This window comes from Parus major, chromosome 2 (genome assembly GCF_001522545.3).
Source record: "Parus major isolate Abel chromosome 2, Parus_major1.1, whole genome shotgun sequence".
NCBI lineage: Eukaryota > Metazoa > Chordata > Aves > Passeriformes > Paridae > Parus > Parus major.
The window spans coordinates 19,102,829-19,127,542 of NC_031769.1; the positions used below are offsets into that span (position 1 = coordinate 19,102,829).

Sequence of the window (24,714 nt, forward strand, 5' to 3'; positions counted from 1 at the left end):
AGCAAAAGGCACAAATAGCATTGGTAGAACAAAATTGTCTTTGCATTTTCCTCCACACAGTACCATTGTGGCCCATGAGCAAAAACTGATGTTCATACAATGGAAATTTGATAAGGGCCAGCCTAAAATGATGTTTATTGTTCCTCAGACACAGCAATTTAAATGGCTGTCAGTGGCTTTGCAGTTCAGCATTGTTGTTGCTAAGCAGCATATTGAGAACAATCTACATTGTCCTGTAGTTTACAGAAAATTACAATGCTAACTTCTAAAATAATTTTTTCTAGGTGTCCAGTGCTCACTTCCAGCCTTTAAACATTACTGCATGTTTGGCTGAAAGAAACAGCCACCTTAGAATATATTTCTGTCAATGTGCAGAATTTCAAGGTGTTTACACTGAGTCGGGGAAAAATTCTTCTGAATGGTGAGTCTGTGTCACAGATGGGAACATTTAATGATTCTGTTCTATTTTGTCTTTACACTATATTCATTGCCATATGACTCTATGTGCAGAAATAACAAGCAAAGACTCCTTAGTACACTTGTCTTACTCAGTGATATGAATCAATAAGGCTCAGAAGAATCTCCTTTGACATGTGCATTACAAATATTATCTGAAAGAAAGAAAATTTGATAGGGAATTGTACTAGAGTAGACCTCAAAAACTACAAATTTCTCCCTTAAAGAGGAAACATTTTTACTTTCTTAGCAGATATATTCCCTAGCTGGAGACAAGAAGGTAACAGATCTTCTTCATCCTCAGAAACTTGTAAAAAATTGATCAGTGGACATAATTGTTTTACTTTTGGTTAAACTTTCCTTTGTTCTTTGTTTCTACATATAAGCAGACAAGTCTAGGGCTGCAGATTTTTGCAGCTGATCATCATGGCCATTCTAGCTGGCTCTATTTTAAAAAATTGCATTAAAGAGCACTTTTCACAAGATCCAGCCTGCATTTTGCCACAGTCCAGAGCATTTCTGTAGGCAGAAGCAGACCTGCTTACGGGCAGTGTTGCCAACAGATACCACTAAGTAGTAGCTGTAAGTAGAACCCCTCAGTGGGTCATGTAAACTCTTATCCTGGACAAATAAAATTTGTCAATACAAAAAATATGGTTTGTTGTAAGGATGAATTTCAACCATTGCCTTAAAGTGTTGAGAACCTCTGAAGTTCACAAAGTACATCTTAGATGAGCTACACCAAGAAATCAGTCTCTGGTGGCTCTTTCCTGAGATTTTAGTATCTTTTTTATTATAAAGCATAAAAGTGTTTTGGAACATCCTTTACTATCAAAACCAAAGCTTTTAAAGCTCCTAACATTGCCACAGGGACATGCAACTCCCATTAAGAGAATAGAGTCTGAATACAACAAAAATAAAGAATCAGAAAGCTTGGCTAGTGTTCCTCCTGGGGTAACGTTCATATAAAGCTGAACTTTAAAACACAAATTTCATTTGCAATAAATTTCCATGACTGGCTTGGCAGAACTAGGAAGCCAATAGTACTAGAACTGGCACCTTATCAGAGAGATGTCTGGAAAATTTTGCCCATATCTTTCCTGCTTATCTTGTGCTCAAAGTTCAGTGCAATTTCTTGGGTTTGATGTAGTCTCATCAGTGTTACTTCCCAATGCCTGAGCAGTGCTTAATGACTTCCTAAAGGAGAAGGCTACTCATTAGCAGCAGTAACAAAGCAAAGTTGCTCACATAAATTAATGATCCATTCTCGTGGTAGTCCTTGACACTGGGAAATATTAACTTTGTTTTATTGATCAGAAAGACAGAGAAGTGAGATAAAATGACTTTCTGCAGCCATGCAGGAAATTTGTAGTAGGCCCAGGAACAAAATGCATCTCCTAAATTCCACTTCAGGGTGTTACATTTCAGTAGCTCTGTGATAAATGTGGAAGGAGAAAAAAGATTTGTCCTGTTCTGTCAAAAAGAGTCTCTCCTTCATCATTTGTGTCCAAGCAAATACTGCTAACATACAGCATCAGTGCTTTCATGAGTAGCTCTTACCTTGGGGTTGTTGGGATCCATCCCCATCCAAACTGTGTAATTGCTGGTAAATGTTCACTGAGTGTTATTTCCCTAGTGCAGTAAGTGAGGATGGTGCAAATAATTGCACTGGTGCTGGCACCATACCACACAGGCAGAAGATGGATATGGTGCCTGAGCAGTATTAGTAGCAATTCCTACCAGCCAAAAAACATTTAAGCCTGCTGGCCTTATTGCAAACTATCCATATTAGCTCTGTCCCTCTCAGTTCTTTATTCTACAGAATTCTACTTTACAACTTTTGATAAATAAATCCTACTAAATTAAGCAGGATATTGGCTAAGCGTAAATGGCTGGACAAGAAGCTTTGCAGATTCACAATGGCTGATTCAGTACCCAAACAACTATTTCATGAAATGATTTTATTTGAATTTCATGGGCTGCCTACAAGTGTTAGCATTTCTACATGTCTTTAGCATGTATACTATGTATACATGTATAATACCCATACCCATGTATAATACCCATTTCTCTTTTGAAAGAGAGACAAAAAATGAAAATAATGCTGCTATTCCATCTTTCTAAGCTTACATAGACTGTCCATAGCAGGAACATACCTGTTGGAGGTAGCCCTGTGGGTTCTGCTGGTAAAAATTCCTGGGATGGTAAGCAGTCCCTGGAAAACGTGAGGTCATCAAGTGCTATGCCATCTTTGACACCTTTTCCAGCTATTCCTTCAAAGACAACTTGAAAATCTTCGTCTCCAGACAGGGTCAAGGCCTTGCGCTGCCAGAAATTTCCCTGGTTTCCAGTAAGATTGAGGAGAATTTTTTCATGTTTCAATGTAGTTCTCTGGTAGATAATCAGAGATCCAATGTGAGCTCCATACATATGATAATAGAAAATTATCTGTAAGCAAAAACAAGAGCATAAGTCATGCAATAGATGACTTCAGTCAAATTCTGCTATTGTATTTACTCTAATTCTTAAACTAATAGCATTCAGTGTAGTCATTAATTTTATTGATTGAAAAATAATTTAATCAAAAGGCAACAAAGCAACTTACTAGTGGAAATTCTCTACCTATTCCATAACCCAAACTTCAAAACCAGCATTAAAATATTCAACAACAGCTCTTACATCCCTTTGCATAACTCTTGCATTTAAATGTAAAAGAACTAAGATACATAATGCCATTTACAATATAGGAAGCAACTTCAATTTACCAAACAATTTTCTGGTTAAAAATGTGTTTGTGTAGATTATAGAGTGTGCAATTAGAAAATAATCCAATCTATAATGGGAGCAAAATTTCTGCATGGATATGTGCAAAAAATCCCCCCTAATAAGAGATATTTGCATTAGAAAACAACGATTTATATATTTTTAGTAAAAATGGGGAAGGAAGATTTGAAATACAAAGTAAGAAATACATACAGAAAAACATCACTGTAAAAAAATCATTATCATTAACTGCACTTCTAGTTCTTTCCAATTAAGTCTTGGATTTCTCTTCCTTTTGAAGATGGAGCTTTGTTTCTTAAAGTCTTGTATATCAACAAAATATATTTATTTATTTATGTCCCTTTATAGTTACTGCTCTATATTTGTTTCCTTTGCATATAACTTGTCCCATTGATGTAAATATTCCTTTTCCAATGATTTGACATGGTCTAAGATCCCATACTAAATCTCTTGTAATATATGATGTAGCATTTTCTTCTCAAATCACCCATCAGAAGGAGTAAAATACTTCAGGGGGCTCTCTGATCTTATGAGGTTTTGGATCTTGAAATATTTTTTTCCATTTATACAATTTCCTATACCAGAAATTGTACTTCCTTTGGTCATTTGTCTATGTGTAAGTTTCAGAACTGCTTAGAACCTTCAAAAAGTATCATAAATATGACTAACTGTTTCACGCCACATCATGAGTGTCGAGTGTTTGGTCTGTACAGGGTGCAAAAACTTGTGTGTTTTTGTAAATAGTTTTCCATGATAAAAGCAACAGTTCCCCATAGTTAAATTTCAAGCACTTAATTGCATTTAACATGAGACATAATAACAGTACAGATGTCAACATATCATTCTCAGTTATTCTGCATTTCTTTGCATATGTTCTATGCTTCATAGAAGCCAAAAAGTGGAAAATTTACTTTTAGATCACAAATCAGATAATGTAGCGAGAGAGATACTCTCAAATATGACGCTAGAAGCAAAAGGCCAAAATCTCCATGTTTGTATAAGCATAATTTTTTTAATATATGTATTTTAGGCAATACAAAAAATTAAAGTGGTTCAAATTTTGAAGATAACTTTATAATGGCTAGATTAAATTTTGCTACTGAATATCATAATTATTCAAGTTTTCTTTTGAATCATAAAATCAAACCCTTTATATTTAATACTTCCTGACTTTCTTATCTATAAAGAGTTTGGAGAGTTTTCAGAGAGAAGTATTTCAGTAAAATGAACTGGTTAGAAATCTCAAACATAAGCAGAATTCTTTCTAAGTTACAGATAAACTCTTTGCTCAGGAATATTCTTCAGTAATCGTATGAGATAAATGAAACTAGAGGTTTGTGACTTGACATTTTGCATAGGGATGTCACCTGCACAGCCAGTAAACTGTTGAGGAATATTCAGTCTAAGACCACCTTCATTTGATGGGCACAGTTCTGTGATCACACAAATGAGTAAATACCAAAGGTTTTTATAAAATGGCCTCATAAAAATTATCCTCTTGAGAGGCCTACTTATTAGATGTATAAAGGTAAACTTGCAGTTTCAAAATAAGGCATAGCTAAATTTTCTAGGAAGTTATTTTTTTAGGAAAGACTATAAAAGATGTATCACAATCAGGAAACTTTTTATTCCAGGTTTGCAAAGAAATGTTCAAGTTGAAGTTACCACAATGTTTGTGGTATGTTTTGGAAGACCAAAACATTCTTCTATCCCTTTTCCATTCTCTAGAGAAGAGCCAGTGACAAAGCTCTCTATCACACATCCTTCCTTTTGCAGTTGCATTCTTTGAAAAGCAATTGTTACTGCACTTATAAACACTTTCTCCATAAAATCAGAAACCATTAAATAGTTGTTTGCTACTTTGGATGAGTTGCATAAGACATTATAAATCAGACACTGTTTACTGTCAGTTTCATCTGTATCTTATGGAGTACTCATTTACTTCCAGAATCATTCTTCTTCCTCAGCAAAGTTCATTTTTTCTTATGGCTTCAATGAAATAAGATCTGATCCTGACTTCTCTACAAAAGGATGGGATTTTTTTCTCCCTCAAGGATTATTCCAGTAATCATCTTTAATCATTTTAGGAGTACTCTCTTGGTGCAATCTAGAAACCAAATTCTTGGTTCTTGCTGCTAGCACACCCTCACATACCTTGCAGTTTTTATTCTTTCTGCTTAAGACAGGACTAGAAATCCTAGCTTTCTGTCCTGGTAGCTGAAAAAATGAACTCCTTATAAAAATATAATGACCAGATGGCTCTTGCAGTGTATGATCAGTAGCTGGTCCAGTGCCCAGTTTTGCAGTACTGCTAGTTCTGAGGTGCCAGTTGAAATCATCATTTTCATCTTGCTTCCATTCACAAAGGTCAAACTCAAAATTGCAATGCCCAATAGATGTACCTGAAATATATTTGCACACACACACAAAAAGATTTATTTTCTAGTTAATTAGGTGCATATAGTACAACCTAGTACTCAAATCTATGGAAAAAAACCCAAAAACATCACTACAAAAAAATAATATTCATCTACCTCATTAAAAAGAGCATTTTTAATGTTCTGGATTATAATATTAAGATAAACCTTGCATATATATGAGATTATATTTATTATTATTATATTTATTATTATTATTTATTATTATTATTTATTATTATTATTTATTAAGATAAACCTTGCATATATATGAGGTGGGTCCAGTGCTATTTTTATAAGAGTCAACAGAATCCTGTGAATAAATGTAACCAAATTCAGTTAATTATTTTAGCTCCTTAGGGTCTTAATTGGCCCTCCATAGAGCATTCAAGACATGTGCAGAAAACCAGCTTCTTTCTGAAAGAACCTGTTAACATCAGGTGAGAACAGGAAGAAAAGCTTATATCTAGGGAATGGACACATCAATGAATGTATTGAGCATTATGAAAACACAGCCTCTAAATAGACACAGATAGACAAAACATAATTGGGGGTGTGATAATCTCGAGCTGAATCACACCCAAAGTTAGTCTACTTACACTTGTATTATTTCAGCCGATATAGAAACATAGATAATTATGTTGGTGTGGATTGTGTCCAAAGAAGGGTAAAGGCCTGGGACACAGGTCTGATGAGGAGCAGCTGAAGGGGTGTTTGGAGGAAAGGAGGGCCAGGGGTGACCTCATTGCTCCTGACCACTACTGGAAGGGAGGTTGCAGCGAGGTGGGGTCAGTGCCTTCTCCCAAGTAATGAGTGATAGGAAAAGAAGGTCCTCAAGTTGCACCAGAAGATGCTAAGATTGGATGGTAGGAAAAAGGTTTTCACTGAAAGGTTTGTTAAGTGTTGGAACAAGGCTGCCTGGGGAAGTGGTTGAGGCACCATCCCTGGAGGTCTTTAGAAGACACATAAATGTGACACCTAGGGACATGGTTTGGTGGTGAAATTGCCAATGCTACGTTAACAGTGGGATTTAATGATCCTGAAGGCCTTTTCCAAAATAAATGATTCTAAGATTATCTACATATCTCCTTAAGTTGTACTTAAGGCCTAGAAATGGAGAAAGCTGTCATGAATCTGGTTGATTTTTATATGCATCAACATCCATGCTCTTTATCAATTCTTGAATCTTGAATATGAAAACACCCAGCATGGTAAGCAAACTGTCCACATAAATTAAGTCAATTACATCATTCCAGAAGTTTAATTTGTGTATATTTTTCTCTCTGTACATATATAAATTCACTATAATGATTACCAAGACTAAAATTGCTGAAATAAGCTGGAGTTTCAGCATACTTCAAGAGGCTTTTGACTGTGCCCTGAATATTCTTACTCTTATTGCTGAAAAGGAAAGTGCTTTGAAGATAAATTTGGAAACTGCTTGTGTTATTTTGCAGGATAATATGAGAAATTACAAAATGTCTCTTCCAAAATATGACCAAAATCTGAGCCTCTTCTGAGGTCTGATAAAATTCAGCCACTTGAAAATAGTATTATTTAACTGGGAGGTACTCAGAAGCATCAGTAACCAGGCCAATGATCTAGAATCCACAGAATCTAGACATGGACCAAATCAGGACAGACAGCTACCTCCAAAATTTCAGGCTGAAATCAGATAAATTATATTTTTCTTTGAAATTTATTCTGTGAATGTCATAAAGTAAAAAAAAGTTAGAAATTTTTATTAATAGTATCAGCTATTTAGCAAAACTAGCTTCCTTTTCACCTTTGTCTGCAAATATTTTGTCATCTGAAGTAACAATTAAAACCAACCAGACCTGGTAGGTGAAATTATATTATTATTTTTTATGAAAATCACAGATAGTAGATTAACTTATCTGAATGCTACTGCACATAAAATTTGTTCTAATCATATTTTTCCAACTAATTTAGTTCCTTAATATTTCAAGATCACTCTTAAAGAAATCCCTTCCATTATTTACAAATTCCATCTTGAGTAATGAAATTTAATTTATGCATAGATCTGACCATTTTATTTTAAAGACATGTTTTCAAGAATCAAGACCTCAAGGCATGAGCACTGATATCTCTGCTATTCCTGTGCATGTTGGGTATTACCTAATCTAAGTTTAGATGTCCTTACAGGATCTCTGTAGTCAACAAAGAGAAATACTCTTATCTACAGGACAACTTATTTATCTAACTCAAACAACTGATTATAAGTTGCATGAACTTCAGCCTGAAAACAAGTTACTCCACTGATGATGATGAAAAAGAGAATTTAAGCAGCCTGCTTAGAAGCTCAAGTTCCTGCAGATGATTATGTAGTTGCATATTAAATAACTCCTGTGTTTTTAAAAGATCATAATGGTTTACTGTAATGCTTACAATTAAAATGCAGTTATTGAAAATTTTAAAAATAATCTTACAACTTTCTTTCCTTAGTTAAAAATAATAATAAAAACATTTTAGAGGAAAGCATTCATTTAGTGATACAGTTTCAATTAATGTCATCCAATGGGAAATTGGAATAAAATCTTTATTGTAGAGGTTGCAAAACTAAATTCCATCAGTTTATTTGAAGCATTTTTCCCTTAGTGCTTCAATTTATACTTGTCTGACGATATTTCATGGGAAACACAGACAATGCAGAAAATTAAAAGAAAAACAACAAACAAAAACCTCATTAATATTTTAAAATTTCAGAAAACAAAAGTCAAAGTTTGAGAATATTTTTTAACAGAGTAATTACAATTTGAAATACTCTTTATTTTTAGTTGCAGAAGATCTGATGTGGTCCCCAGATAGGTTAGTGTTGTGCTATTCCTGGATTGGAAATCATTGAGTAGTTTAATAGTATGAAAATAATTTACAAAATAGGTTCCATTGCCAAGTACCTTAGTTTTCATAGGATGTCAGCATACCTTTGCTTCACATAATTGTATTCACTGAGGGTTTTATAAACTGAACTAATATTCTCAATAAAAATGAAACAACTGTTAATATGGAACCAAACAATGGAGATTTGATCATGTGAGCATTTCCCACATTTGTAGAAGTGAAAAAAAGAAGGTGTTAATACCATATATTGTGATCCAGGAGGAGACATTTGATATGAAACATCATTCTTTGAATCAGATACTACATCTGCTGCTTCTTGATATGTCTTGTAAAACCAAAATTGTACAATATTCAGATTAAAATAATTTGCTGAGACCTGACAACCCTTGAAATGTCTGAGGTAGGTCCCTCATCTCCCAAAGGTATTATGCTTGAATTATTTTTTCAGCTTTAATACATTCTTTTCATATGGAAAGCAGGATAATTTTATTCTGCTTTTAAAGACAGCTGCTTTCTGAGTTATTTTAAGACATTCATTAGCAGCTCTTTGTATTTTGTATCGAGTGATTTTAAATTAAATAATAATAATTTAAAATCCCTAAAAGCCAAGGAATAGAATTAAGTTATTACCTTCTTGTTTGCTTTCTTCGCTGATGAGCTGTCAAAAGTATTTGAGTAATAAAAAAATCACAGCAGGCACAGTTATTTATGATAATTATATTAAAAAACTACCATTCTTACTGCAAATACTAGGGCTTTCATCTGAGTTATCTTCACAGTCATTTACAAAATCACACAGATTATTCTTTGGGATGCAGTACTTGTTGGCACACATGAATTCCTCTGATGTGCAAGGTTTGTCTGAGATAAGCAGAGGGGAACAATCTTCAAAGGTAATATCATCCACTGCCACATCTCCCATGTAACTGACACCACGTTTTGCCCTGAAAATAACCTAATAAAAATTACAGAGTTATTACAGTAAGCCACTGATAAGATAGAGAAAAGCTTATACAGACAGCATAAAAGAATAGAGACTGATGGTCCTCACAAATCTTTTAATATGAAGTGGTCAGTTTTTACTGTTTTTAAGAATGAAGCATAATTCTATGAAAATTCTACCGAATCTTGTACTACAGTTGGTACAGATCTGTCACTATAGTTATTGAAGGACCATCTTCTAACATTACGAAGCAGAAAGAAAAAGGAAATAAGTCATGCCACTCGAGATACAAGTCCTCACTCACCCTGAGCTAATAACAAGGGTTCCTCCTACTTCTGCAAAGTCTGAAAAAGACTAGTGTGTCATTCATCATTTATTCCCATGAATGTAAAAGGAATTTTAAAATTTCATTAAAATTCCAAGACACAAGTATCATGAAATGTAACTCTTTTAAACCTGTGTTACTGACTATCCTTGGGGATTTTTCAGTTTTTTCCTAAGTCTACAGCTAAGCAAGTATCTCTAAGAGGTTTGGAAATCTGCTCCAATTTCAAAGCAAACGTCATGCTCAAGATTCTTTTTCCAAAACCTAGATGTTTTTACTTACTGCACACTAAGGAGAAAGAAGCAGAATATTTTAAGCAGAATCAGAGAATCCCTCTATCAAGGATAGATGGAATTCTCAGTCTTAAAAATGGATATCAGTCTGAGATTAAAGAGGTGTGAGAAATCTCCAAAAACATGAGTCCAGCTCAGAGAATTAATCAGACAGCCAAGAAGATGATTTCTTATATGTGGGAGGAGATGTACATGTAAAAAGAGAAATGAGAAGGTGAAGAATGCTTAATATAGAAGTACTAATAGCCAGCTGTCTAGGAAGTACATCTCAGAGGAAGACACACCTGAAAATTTGAATGAATTCCTAAGAACACCTCTGCTCTGTTCCACTGGGGACCTTGGCTGCCACTTTGAGTCCACAATTTAGAAGTCTTGTTACTGCTTTTATAGAGCACCTAAAAAAGAAAATTATTCCAGGTCATAAAAAAAATTATGTTTCCATTACCAACTCACTTAAGAGTCTTATAATCATATTCAAGAGTATAATATTATCTTGTACATCTAATCTCTATTCCACCACTGAAATTCACATCATCATAGAATATCTGGAATTGTAAGGGGCCATCAAACCTGAATCCCTACTCCTTACAGGACTACCTAAATCTGAACCAAGGGACTAGGGCTGTTGATGTGCTCCTGTGCCCTGGGGAGCCTGCTGCAGTGCCCAGCCACCCTCTGAGTCAAGAACCATTTCCTAGTGCCCACCAGCCTGATGCCCATGGATATGTCAGTATAAATGACTAAACTAAGAAAATAATGTTTTAAGGTTTTCTGATCTCCTCATGAACATACCCAGCCCACAGCCTTAACTGGACTATCCAGAGTGGCCAGCAGTGAATAAAAACTGTTCATTAGTGGGTTGTGATTCAGTTGTACAACATGGAGACAGGGTGAACAAGACTTACTGAAAAATATATTTGTTCATGCATACAATGAACTGCTCTTCCAGAATGGATTTTCTTGTCCTGATTCTTACAAAACATTTTGCTTCTTCTACAAATAATTTGTTTTTCTTATTTTATAATGACAAAATTTCACCTGTCTAAGCAATGAAAGACTTCTAAAAACCCACAACCTTGTAAACAGCAAACTGGGGAATGATGACACACTTCAACATGAGCAGAGAGTCCTAAATATTCTTTGGTCCAATCTCTTGTGCATCCAAATTCAACTGAGCTGACAATAACAAGATGGGTGTTTGATGATGTGTGTCAAGCTGTGTCTCCAGCCAGTACTAGCAGAGCTAAACATCCATTCACCAGTTTCCTGAACTGCTTCTGCTTTCAAGGATTTACTGCTACTCTGTGTAATCTCCTTAAGGCAGCACAGGCATTTTTCATCATAATGAAAATAACCCCTTTTTTTGGCTTGAAATTTATGCAGTCCCATGAGTATATATGATATTGCATAACAGGTAAGTTCTGCCAAGCAAACAGCAAATCCTCACACTAAAGAGCTTTCATTTTAGGGGGAAAAAAGTAATAGATAATATATTAAATTGGGTAGAAAAACAAATGACATCTGACTTTGACACTGACAGGAATATCTGCCATAGAAGACATGAATTTTAAGTGAAAATAAATAAATTAGTGAGAAAGGTATTACAGATATTATTTGAAAGAATAAATAAAGGGTGCTGAATATGAAAATATCTTTTTTTACTCTCAAATACAAACAATATATTTATTTGAAGGTAGATATGTGTGTAATTATAGACCCACACACATGTTTTTACAGACTGTCAGTTATCTACTCTATTATGTATCCAATTCCTTCATCATAAATTCATATTTTCTATCATGTAATGATAAAGGTTAAATCTTTAGAGTAAAACATGGCCATCCATTTGTGTGTTATTAAAACCCAAGGCTTCCCTGTACCTTAGTGCACTTTGAACCTCCATGTATTTTAATTACATTGCAAAAAGATGCATCTAATAATTCTTTGGTAGAATTACCCAAGCCAAGTCAAAGTACAGAAACTAAATAAAAAAGATTCCAACAAATAATCAAACCGAGGTTGTTCAAGAAAATGACAGCAAATCAATGTTTAAGAAAGTAATAGAAACACAGGAAGGTACCCATTCATGCAAATGGCAAGAAAATCTTCAACAATCCTACATGATATTTGATGACATGGATGCAGACTTACAAGTAAAAGCTGAAAAAATTTAGTGGTCTAGGGGGAAGATATGCATAAAAGATCTTTTAAGCACAGAAAATATTCCCATTCTTGCAATACTTAGAGCCTTCTTAATATAGATAATAAGAAATCACCTAAATAATTTTATATTCTGAGTTATTATTAAACCCATTATTAATTGATTAATCGAGCAATTGAAACCAGGCAATTATTCACAGCGTGGAAAGGTTTCATGATTTTCTTTTAGTACATTTTAAAATGAAATAAGTTGTGGGTGAGGAAGAATCAGTTACAGGGAAATTGTAATCAGTATTGAAACTGAGAAAATAAAAAAAATCCATATTATCCACATTTGCCTTTTGTGCTGGAAATACTGGGCATGGCTTCACAGAATTTGCTGTTGATTTCTACAAAACACCCTTTAAATGTAGTTCCAACTGACATGGGTTCTCACACTGTAAAGAATCCTGGACCCTGGAGTATACAAAGAAGTCCCAAAGCACACTAATTAGTCCCAAGCCTTAAAATTGTGGATGAATCTTTATCCTCTGATTTCCTACTGATACTGATTAATTAATGTTTGACCACCTGCCAAGCAGCCTAGCAAGATCTTTACCTAGGTCAGGGAAATTTAACAATATTTTTAAGAATTGTTTAGGAAAAAATCCATGCAAACATAGAACGTGAATCCACTAAACATCTAGTGAGTCACATGCACCGCGTGTAGTTCACCACATCCCAGATTACATTGATAATGTCAGCACATATATTAATTTTTTTGTAGAAACAGCTGAATTCTGTCACCTTTCATTATAATTTGTAATTCTGAGTAACTGGGCTAGTGAGAATTTATTTATTTTTAAATCCTCATGCACTGACCACATCCAATATCATACTGTGTTCATAAGTGACTGGGTAACTTATATGAGTATTTTTCTCAATCCATTCCTGATGCTGTAGGTATTCCATAACATTCCTGGGAAATCCCATTATAAGCACACAGGTGTGTGGTAAAAATAATTGTTTAGAACAATGTTGCTGTTTTGTTAATTTCTATCTGCAGTGGCTTATTTGATCTACATGCTGCTAAGAAGTTTAATTTCCTTTACAGAAGTGCTTTTATTTTAACTGGAATGAAGAAAAGGGTATGGGAAAGAAAATTTGTTGCTTATATGCCACAGAAATAGTTCAGTACTGCTTACATGACTATAATTAATCTCTGAAAGTGATATGTTCAGCTTTTCAAGGAATACGTTCTTTCTACAAAATTTTATGTCTAATTTTGATAAAATTACTTCTTTTTTCATCCTTCCACATTAGCCAAAGACCTTGATGTCCAAATATCTATTGCTGCTTTTCAGTGTCAAACAGTACCATGTGATAAAAAACTTTTCCTTGTATGGAAGTTCCAACACAGGCATGTCTATAAAAGTCACAATTTCTGCTTGTTGTAGAAATTTATGATTTCTCCAGTCTATTTGAGCTAATGCTTCCTTCATATCATAACATGCTGAAAGGAGTAGAGTGCTAGGAATTGTTGATTTTCATTTATTAGCAGCCTGGGTTTTAAGGAAACTAAAAGAGAAGGCATGAGTTTCCCCACAGTAACTTCATGCAGAAAAACAGAACAAAACTAAATAAAGAGCATCTCCATACCTCCAGAGAACCTATTGTTGAACCATTCATGTGGTTCCAGAATATGATTTTGCATCTGGGCCCTGTAAGGGAGATGACTGGGGTAGCAATGTCAGCTGTGTGACCAAACTCTCCATTTGAGCTGTCTGCAAAGAGGTACCACCCTTCTTCAGTGCACCTGCTCAGAGAAAAAAAAGGGTTATAATTTATTAAAACAAAACATTTCATCATAATTAATTGAAGACTGCAATATTTCCTTAGATGGCATCTGTTCTCTGGGTATCTGGATGCATCTTAGTGTGTAGCCAGAATCCAAAAAATTCCCTTGCAAATGCAGCTAGTATTTTTATATCAGAGATTGGCAAAAAAACAAAAAAAAAAAAAAGAAGCTGAAGTCAACCCACAGGATGTGGACTAGAGGGACTCTGGCTTTCCCTACTACTCCCTTTCTTCAGGGAATTTAGAGGGTTTGATCCTGGCTTAATGTTAGGAAAACCCAATATATTGGATGAAATTTTGTCTCCTATGCTGCTGGGAAAGATGAAGTGTCTTTGAAGTAAGCATCAGACTCTGGGTGTACTCTGAGACCAGAAGCAAAGTTTTAACGTTTTGGGTATTTAAAATTTAGCCCCTAAAAGCCTTATTTTCCATAATCAAAATGCAGCTGTTGACCAAATATAAACTTCTCTCCAACAGAAGTGCTTCATGCTCAGTACTCCTCTAAAGAATCTTTCCCAGCAAGTGCTAACAAACCTGACAATAGAACCTATGTTTTTAAATAAGTGCTGGTATTAGGTTTTCCTCTCCTTTTGGTTTTCCTGATTGGCTGAGTTCTGAGCAACCACTCTGTAAAGTTGTACCACTACAGCTGTGAGAAGACAATGTCCTGAGAAGAAACTGCCAAGAGAAACACAATATGCTCAAAGACGTCATGACATCAGGCTCTTCACAGACTAAAAATCCTGCCTAGTGGGAAGAGTAAGGAATTTACTGGTACAGGGTCAGAAACAGGCCTTCAAAAATCCTCACAAATCAGAGACCTTTTTTTTAGCTAAGCTACTGCTTCTATCTTCCTATGTATCACACCAACCAACCAACCAACCAACCAGTCAAAAAAGCAACATTTTAATGGTACAGATCTTCATTTTGCATAGATCAGACATGTTACATGTGAGATCACTGAAAACTGCTCGTAAATATAGCAGAGACCAAAGTTCATCTGGGTGGATTCCTAGGGGAAAGAGCTGCGATCTGTGGAAATCAGGATCTTCTCTACAATCTTATTTTTCCTTTTCATGAGAAGGCAGATAAGAGAATTGCTGCTGATTCTTTTCTTTTATTACTGAATCTTGGCCACTCAGACATTTTTATAATTACTGCATGCATTTGCTTCATCCTATAGTGTAAGTATTAAAACCTTCTCCTAATAAACTGCCTGGACTATAACTAATATATGAAAACTTTGAAAACTTACATCTACAGATCTTTCAAGAAGTATGCATTTGGAAAACTCATTTTTTTCCCTCCTTTCTGCCAAAGAGAGCTGTTATTTCAAGGTAGAAATTTTAGGTTTCTTTTTTGCCTTTTATGTAAAAGAGGCCCCAGTTCTCTTAATTGCAAAAATATTGAAAAATTCAGAATTTACTCTGCTTCTGGGAACTCTTGCCTTCTGTGGTCCAAGGGTGTTGGCACTGTATTTACAACAACATTTAAAAGGATGGTAAGAAGCAGAACAATAAAAAGCTCTGAAGAGCAGCAACACTTACAGATCTTATACTTTCCACAATATTCACTATTACATCCATGCCTCTCAGTGAGATTAATTTGAAACAGTGGCAGGGTACATGATGAAACTCAGTCATCCATCTCTTTTTGGCATGTTCTCTCAGGGACAGGCAGGCCAAAGATCACACCTAGTCCTAGATCCTACTGTCCCATAGCACAGCCTAAGACAGGTGTCACTGCACCTTTTCTGACCTTGTTTCAGTGTTTGCTATAATATCACATTTAAAACTAATAAACTAGATGAAAGTCCCCTGTATGAAGCACTTCACAGTTTTAGCCATTAAACACAGTGCTGGTATGTGATTGCAAGAACTTTAAGGTTATGAGGGCAAGTAATGGGAAATGGAGGGCTAAGTATGTGTAGAGCATCCTTGCTGACTTTCACTCCTATCATGGGAATTTTTACACTTAGGACTACAAGATTAATGTACTTGTGACCTATCCATGTTTAAAAAGAAAGCTTTCTAATAGTGAAAATTAATGTGCATTGTGTTTGCTCACAGAACAAAGTAATTTCTCTGTCTTGAATTCTTCAGCTGCCTGGTATAGAAGCCTGCATGGAATTTCCAGGGAGGTGCATGAACTGCAGGGGGAAGAGTTTGAAGAAAATAATAAATAATCATTCTGTTTGCAGAGTTCAAGTGCTAGAGGGTCCATACCTTCTGTGAATGCAAATATTTCACTAGAGCCTATTAATGTACTTGAAATCATCTCTTCAGTTTGTCAAGCTCTGACTTTAAAAGTAAAGGGTTTCTTAGCTGGCCCACTTTTATTTTAAACTAATAAAAACTATGAAGTGATAAGATATTCCAAAGCTTTCCATAAACATAAATTACCACTTTCTCTTACTCTGTCAGATGAGGTTCTTGTCTTACTCCTAACCTTTGTTTTTTTAAGTGATCTTCAGAGAAGGTAACTTTCTTCATTGTGAGAGTTAATCAACTGGCCCATTTTTATACTAATTTCTTTCCTATTCCACAAAAGGTCTCCCTTGTTTTTTTTTATTTGTTTGTTTTTTGGGGTGTTTTTTGTTTGTTTTTTGTGTGTGTGCATGTTTTGTTTGTTTGTTTGCTTGTTTTATAATGGTATCTCAAGGATTTGATGATAACAAGTGTAAAACATTTTCAACATGTATAATTGTGATGAAATCTGGCTTTCAGCATATGTAATGTTGAAATTCACCAGAATACAGACAGGCTCCCCTGCCAGTATCTGCAAGAGCTCAGACCAATTTAGAAAACTAACCCATGGAAAACCTCTTAGTTGGCACCTACACTGTCATTAAAATCTCCATATTTACCCTTTGAAAATAATTAATTTTACCTCTGTACTACAAGCATTCCCTATACAAAGATACTCCTGTGCCAGTCCAAAAATCCTAATTAGTTTCAGAGGGAAAATCACAACATTTTAATGGATATAAAATTTTCAACATAAGCAACTGACCTATACTTGCATACTTGTCTTAGATAATAGGTTAATATTTCAAACATCTTTTAAACTGTAGCTGGCAAAGAATGGACATTCATAGCAGAATCTTAATTCTATTTCTCCCTTCCAGGCATTCATAAGAACAGAGTGAACTGAACACATTAATTAGGGGAAGATTAGGTGGGTTGAGAAAAGTTGGAGACTTATCAAAAAATTAGGCCCATCTTAAGTCTGGCAGTGTTATCAAGTCACTCGTGCTATGAATTACACATTTCACAGTACTAATTGCCTATTGTTGCAATATCTGAAAGGGGATCAAAATTCATTCAGATAAAGAAGTTCAAGCTCTTATTTAATAAATTTTTTGGACATCTCTGTTTTTGAGGTGATAATTTATCTGTGTATCTTCTACAGATTGTTTGAGAATTCCTGATTAAACACTTATATGGACTTATAAAATACCTGTTACTCATTATTTTTCATTAGGACTCAAAACTAAACCTGATTATAAAACAAACTCCCTTTCACTAAAAAGTTCTGATTTCCTTTCAAACCACAGCAATAATGAGAAAAACAAACAAAAAGAAAACATAAACTGAAGAGGGAAAACTTAGTTTCCTTAGGCTTATAAGTATCCTAATGATCAGCAAACCATACTAAAGTTCAAAATTCTGGAAGCAGCAGCCTCCCCACGCATTTCCATTTTTCCTGGTTATATGTGTCCATAAACACTACAGTACCTATACAGCAAGTCAGAGCCCCACACCTATTATGCATTAAAAGTATTATTCTTCAGCTCTCCAACACCATCTGTCTGGGATCGGCCAGGCCAGTGACCTGCTATCAGCACAGATGGGTTTCTGTACAGAGAAGAAAACAAAACAGTGGTCAGGAAAACCCAGTAAGGCACTAGATGACCTTCAAAAGAAGCACTCTCTTGGCCAAAGGGGAAGGACTGTGGGATATTGGACACATCAGGAAAATATGAACCATCAAAGCTCAAGCTGATGGTTTGAATCAGCCAAGACAGCAGCTTCAGTTTGCATTTTCCACATCCTCCATATTTTTCAGCATGTTATCAGGGTAGTGGGAGCTGTGGGAGATCACTTTCTTCTCTTGCTTCTTTCCCTCAAAGCATGGATAACCAGCACCCAGAAGTTTTACTAAAGTTAATGCATTTTCAGGTTTTTTTTTGTTTTAAATTAGCTGATTTCCTCGCTAAAAACCTTTCATCAGAAGATTTCTGTGAAAAAAAAGCTAATGAGGTGTTAAATTCTAACTTTTAACTCCTAAAAATATATAAGAAAATATTTATGTTTTTGTCATTTTTTTTCTTGTACTGTCATCAGAAGATAACACTGATGTTTTAATGCTTTATATATTTGACACGAGGTGATTGCAAACTGCGGTACTTTGACCTTTCCATCATGCTGACTCGATTTTCTGTTGATTTCTATTAATTCTTGTTTCTTCAGATGATATGACAGTTCTGGTAACATTTAAGAAGGCATAAAAAGAAAACTTGTTATATTTTCTAGCAACAAAAGTTGCAATACAAATATATAGCATTCAAAATTCATTATTACAATATTGCAAAGGAAACAGGCAAAGACATGAGAACAGGTTAATCTTTATTTATTCATACAGAGTCCAATATAACCTCAATATTAAGTGTAAAATGGGGAAGCCATGTATATATTCTGCCTTTTACTTGAAATTTGCCTATAAACTGCTGAAAGGTGGGCAGAAAAACTTAGAAATATTACAAAATATTACAGAAAGTGTTATAGAAAAAAAATACACACACACACACACACATATATATATATATATATATATATATATATACAAAACAAGCCTTCTGTTGAAATAAAAATAGCAAACACTAGCATTTCCCTCAACATTGTATGTGCCTGGAGAAATCACAAAAAATGCTGCAAGAATTCAGAAGTGAAAGACAACTTAATATCCAAGCACTCATTCAAGAAGGAATTTATCACCTCCTTTATGGGCTGGGTGACAGCTTCTCACTGCCCATTTGGCTGGTTAGTTCAGCCAGAAGGCCACAGGTGATATAGGAAGGAGAGGATGCTCATGATGGGCAGTGCCAAGGTTTTAATTAAGGTGTATAGTGACTGTAAATCTGAAAAAGATGTGGTGGAGCATGTCTTTAGGAAGCATGAGAAGATTTATGATGAGAAAGAAAGAGAATGAAAAAAAAAGAGCCTTGTTTCTTTTGTAGCTGCACTTGTTAGATATTCAGTCCCTGCACAAGAAAATCTTTGACTACTTATCCTTCTGGAGATAATACAGGATGGGCTATTAAAGATCGTAACATGTGAACAAAACCTTCAGAGACCTCTTCTTGCAGTTTGACATGTAACATATTCATAGGTTTCAAAAAATTTCTTCCCTGAATAAAAATTTTTGGAGCTGAGAGGACGTTGCATCAGAAAAAAAATAAAAATCAGTAGTCAAAATTAAAATGCTATAAAATGTGTTATTTCCGATATTTTTAAAGGAAGATAAAAACTCCAATAATTTAATTAATTCCACACATCAGAGAAGGATTTTCTCTGCTGAACACTTCCATTCACTTAAATTCTAATAGGTCCTAAATAGTCAGTAACTGTATCTAATAGTCAGAAATCTGTATCTAATGACTAGAAGGAAAAAGAAAAAAAAGAAAGAAAAACTTTCCTTGAATAACATTTAAGCATTTCTGTATAGATTAAAAAAAAATTAAAGGATAATTGAGTAGAAACATTTGTTAGGAATGCAGATTTTCACTTACAGCCATTTGTGTCATTTTAATTTCAAACTGGTTATTCCAAAAAAGAGTAAGTTCTTTTATTATGTTTTGAAATATTTTTTTTTTCTAGTAACCTCCCACATCCATTACCATTTAATGGTAATTAAATTTATGAAATTTATTTAATTTATGAAATTATTATTTAATTTAATATTAAGGCTTCATAAATTCAGAAACAAAAAATGTAATATGATTGTCATGCCACAATAAAGCAGACAAATTTTTTGGAAGATAGTTTTTTGAAAGGATGTCATAGAGATATTTCCTGTTGCAGAAGACAAACTTCACTTGTGATCACAGCTGTCTGTAAAATGCTGGATGCCAACTGACAAAGTTCTCTGCATACTGCTAGAGAAAAAAGTTCTATCTTCAGCATCTAGACTTTGTCACATGAGTCCAGGATTGAGGTTCAATGATTAGTTCATACTGAGTGGAAGTGAAAGTGCTTGATAGACCAAAACACATTTCATACTGAGACCTGTAACTGGACACTGATATCAGAATGTTGCTCAAAAGAAAACCACTAGAAATGTGAGAAGGAAATCTTGTACTAAATAAAACCATAGTATATTTATTATTTATCTTTAAGGCCAAAATTCCAAAAGAAAACTTCTATCTGTGACCAGGCTTCAGGTGTATCACATAAAGCTTTAATGCCTTGTTTTGTGTAATAAATACAAATTCCAGAAAGAAAATGAGTTAGCAAAGTTTAACCCACACAAAGTGATTAAAATCTTCACAGTTTAATTTATTTTCATTATTACATCAATCCCATGCTCTGGCATCCTAACATAAGAGGTAAAAAAGACTTTGGGTATATTCTCTTCATACAAAGTTTGATAAAATTGTGATTGCCTGCAATGAAATAATATGACATCACCCTGCAAATAATTTCTAGCCATTAGCTTATTTTTAAAAGTACTTAGCATTATTTAAGTTGGCCACAGAAAGATAAACAACCCAACAACCAACAAAAAAAAAACCCAAGCAAAAAAGAAAAATCACACACACAATACTTTATAATTTTTTCTCCTCTTTTGAAGTTCTTAGACCCTCAAATTTGATACAACTCTTGACTGCTGAAACAGCTGCTGGGCTTAAGTATATTACTTAGAACCTATTTTTCCTAACTTTTCTGTTCTGAATGTTGATAATGAGTGTCTGAAAAGCAGACACAAAAGAAAGACAGATGTATTAAAAAATATGTTTATCAGGGGAACTATTTACATGGCAATAATTATCTTGTCATGTTAGAGTTTTATCTCTGCATCCATTTCTGTTTTGATTTATTAGATTTGGTGCATGAATTATCATATCAATTAAGTGACTACAAAGTTTTCAATTAACAGTTATGCCCAAATGTCATTAATAATGTCAAGGAATTTGCTACATCACTAACCAGATTATTTAAAAAGGAAATAAAGTAATGGACTTATCCATTTGCTGGTGTCAATTTAATACACTTGTTTAAGCCTACACAAACTGATACTTTTATTGTTGTAGCTTTTAGAAACTTAACTGCAATGGAGAATTCCATTAGCTAAGTATGGAAATTCATCACAGGAGCTCTACATTTGTGTATGAATGGTGATCTCTTCAGGGCACAGTGCCAATGTCACCTGGCCCTCTGCACAACACGTGACAGAATTTTTCTAGCTCAAGCCAGGCTCCAAAGGCAGGCTCCCATAATGGCTTCTATTCCTCCAGCCTTTGCTTTCTATATACACATACAAGCTGTTCCCTCTATTTGTAAATGACTTTCGCTTAATTAATGTAATTACTGCTTCAAAGACTCAGACCTTCACCTCACAATTCACCAGCCTCTATGTGGCTAGCCCAAGTACTTATTCTGGGGAAGCAGATGGTTTGACTCCAAGTATTCACAGGTATTTTTGCTGAAAGAACTCACTGTAAGCTGCACTGCCAACTACCCTTGCATCAGGATGAATCCAAGCATTTCTATACATAGTCCTGCATATTTTATTTTAATTTGCAAACAGACAAGATTATAGTAACACAGCTTGCCTCATCTAACTGGAAATTTGGGGAAAATGGATTAGAAAATAAAACTAAATGTTGCAGGGTTTTAATTCAAGAAAACTGCTGCTCTGCATCTCCTGTGGTAATTTGGAAGCATCTATTTTCTGTACTTCTCTATAGGCCAATAAAGAAAGGGAAGGGGGAAACTGTAGAACCAAACTGCATCTCGTGTGAAACATCACAAGAGCAATACATTACAGAGTTGCCTGAAAACTGCAATCTCTATGGATCATTTACTTCTTCTTTTCATCAGTCCTTTTCAATATACTGTTAGTTGCATTAAACCCTGAAAATATGTTGAAAATTAGTAATACAATTCCATGTATCACTGTACCAACACAAAGCTGTAGTGGAAAGGTTGTGAGAGGATTTACTAAGTACACAAACTGGGCTGTATTGGCTAATATACAGCAATTAAAGAGCAGTCAGTGAAAGATTTGACAGCTAATTTATTGTAAACAATTTTTCTTTTTTAATGAATACACTTCTTTTTTTATGGAATACACTTCACTTCCTTTTCATATATAATGTAGAGAGTTAGAAACAGCTAGACAGCATTTTAATTCTTTGCTATTGTTGAATGATTTTTCATGGGTTTGGTATTGTTGTTTTGGGATTTTTGTAAAAATACAATAATTTTAATGAAGTACACAGTGAAAGTAACATATTGAGCTCACTCTTTAATTGTGTTAGAAATTCAGGCTGAGTAAATGCAAAATAATGTCATTTTAAACTAATAGCACTATAGCAAAGACTTTATTGAAGTGGTCTTAATTTAAAGACTGTCTTCTCACTCTATGGTCTGTTGTCACAGAAAGTAAACATACATGTCACTAGAACCAGGCAAGTATTTTTCTGTTCAGAGTAATTACACTGGACTGAAATTTTCTTACTAATGAACTGTATAACACTGAAAATTGTTCGTACTCAATACATTTGCTAGTTTCCTGTAGGGAAACTTTTTTGATAAGTCTTACTGTTACCTTTAACTGGAATACATTGGAATAATGCATTTTTTAACACACATTTCTTACTTAATAAAAAAATAATCAAAACCCCCACATCTTTAAATCCAAATGTTCATGTAGAAAAGCTAGTTTTTGCTTTTTATCTCCTTGAGATAAATCAAAAGACTTATCTTTAGAGAAGCTAGTAACTATCTTATGCAATCTACCTAGAATCCAACATTAATTTATATATTGAGAATAGAGAGAGACTAGAAATATTTTACATTTTAATATGACTTTATTAACCAGATAGTAAAATAAAAACAACTGGTAAAAAAATACCAACTAGACTGAAATTGGCTCTAACTACAGTAGTTTTCAACTGCATTAGTGAAAATGAGTACAGAATTCACAGGACATCTTGTACTGCTGACTCTTGGGCAAAACTGCTGGGATAAGAGCAATAGCTAGCAATATCAATAACAAAATCTATAGCAATAGCTAACAACAAGTAACAATAGCTGGAAAGGTAGAAAAGTGAGCATAAATTTTCTGTGTGAATAAAGACCATTATAGAAGATATTCTCCTAAAACTGATCAAGAGGATGACCACATGTCCTAGAGTGACTCCGAAATTTGCCCTAAACTAGGACACCACAATAAACTAAATTAAACAATGCCAAATAAATCACAAAGCCAGCTTTAAAAAGAGAAGCCAGCTTGAAAAGAAGTGTAAAAGTAGGATGAAAATTTGTAATAGGAGGGATTGATAATGCAATGCAAAGAGCAGTGGCCATCACCAGGTTTTGACATGCCAGAAATCATCTTTCTGGTGCCACAACCACTGCAGACAGCCAGAGCACCACTCCCACTGGATGCTGCCAACAGCCTGCAGCCAACTACTGGGCTGGCACTTTGGGCAGCTGAAAGGAGGGTAAAGCTGGAGCAGCCATGTCTTCCAAACTTGCTTTCTCATAAGGGGGAACATGCTTGTACTCCATATATCCTGTGGGAGCAATGCACATGTTTCTTTGGATGAGGAGGTACAGAAACTTTTGGGAGTTACTTACAGAAAGGTGTTTAGAAATTTTTACCTGTTTATTAATGTGCTGCTTTTTTTTTTAAATTTTGTTTCATCTGTAGTACTGATCCTGCATGCCTACTTCACCCATTGTCAGTTAATTACATGTCATTAATAAATCAGTTAACTTCTTCAATATTGTAAAGGAGCAGTTTTTTCCCTTGGCAATCTATAGGTGGTTAAGATCACACGTTCTAGAACAGATCAAACAAGTGACAAAACGTACTCACGTGGTATGATCGGTCAATGGGCAGTGTTGTTCTTGCTCAGGATAGAGATTTGCTCCTCTTCCGAGCTGCCACTTGAATGTCTTTCTGATAGGTATGGAATAAATTCCTGACATCTGTTCCAAGGCTGGTTGATGCCATCCACACAGGTCTTTATCTTCAAAGTCACAGACTTCCATAACTTTAGAGATTAACAGTGATTACTTGTGTTTATATAAAAATTGAATATCATTATCCCAAGTTAGAACCCAATAAGCAACATGGAAATAAAAAAGGATTCAATTTATAGTGAATGTGAATACTGACATGTTACTAACATGCATAGTTTTTTCTTTACAGATAAAACATGAATTCTACATTTTCTCCACTATTAGACAGATTCTAATTTTGGGAATATGCCAATTCATTTGCACCTCAGTATCTACCTTCATGTGAGTTCTGACCAGTTTTCAGGTAATTCTAATAATGTGTCATGTAATATACAGGGAAATTCATGTCAAATTCATCACTTGAGAGTCTGTGAGCTGCTGTATG

At 34.6% G+C, this 24,714-nt stretch overlaps 1 protein-coding gene across 1 annotated transcript in view; it reads right to left on the bottom strand.

Annotated features, from left to right (window-relative positions):
* Positions 1–24,714, bottom strand: part of MALRD1 (MAM and LDL receptor class A domain containing 1) — a 240,390-nt gene that overhangs the window by 134,139 nt on the left and 81,537 nt on the right. The window contains exons 20-25 of the mRNA XM_033511660.1: positions 24,184–24,361; positions 13,879–14,035; positions 10,365–10,475; positions 9,261–9,474; positions 5,395–5,642; positions 2,613–2,904 (exon numbers count right to left, since the gene is read on the bottom strand). Coding sequence (XP_033367551.1) covers positions 2,613–2,904; positions 5,395–5,642; positions 9,261–9,474; positions 10,365–10,475; positions 13,879–14,035; positions 24,184–24,361 — 1,200 coding nt within the window. The remainder of the gene's footprint in view (positions 1–2,612; positions 2,905–5,394; positions 5,643–9,260; positions 9,475–10,364; positions 10,476–13,878; positions 14,036–24,183; positions 24,362–24,714) is intronic.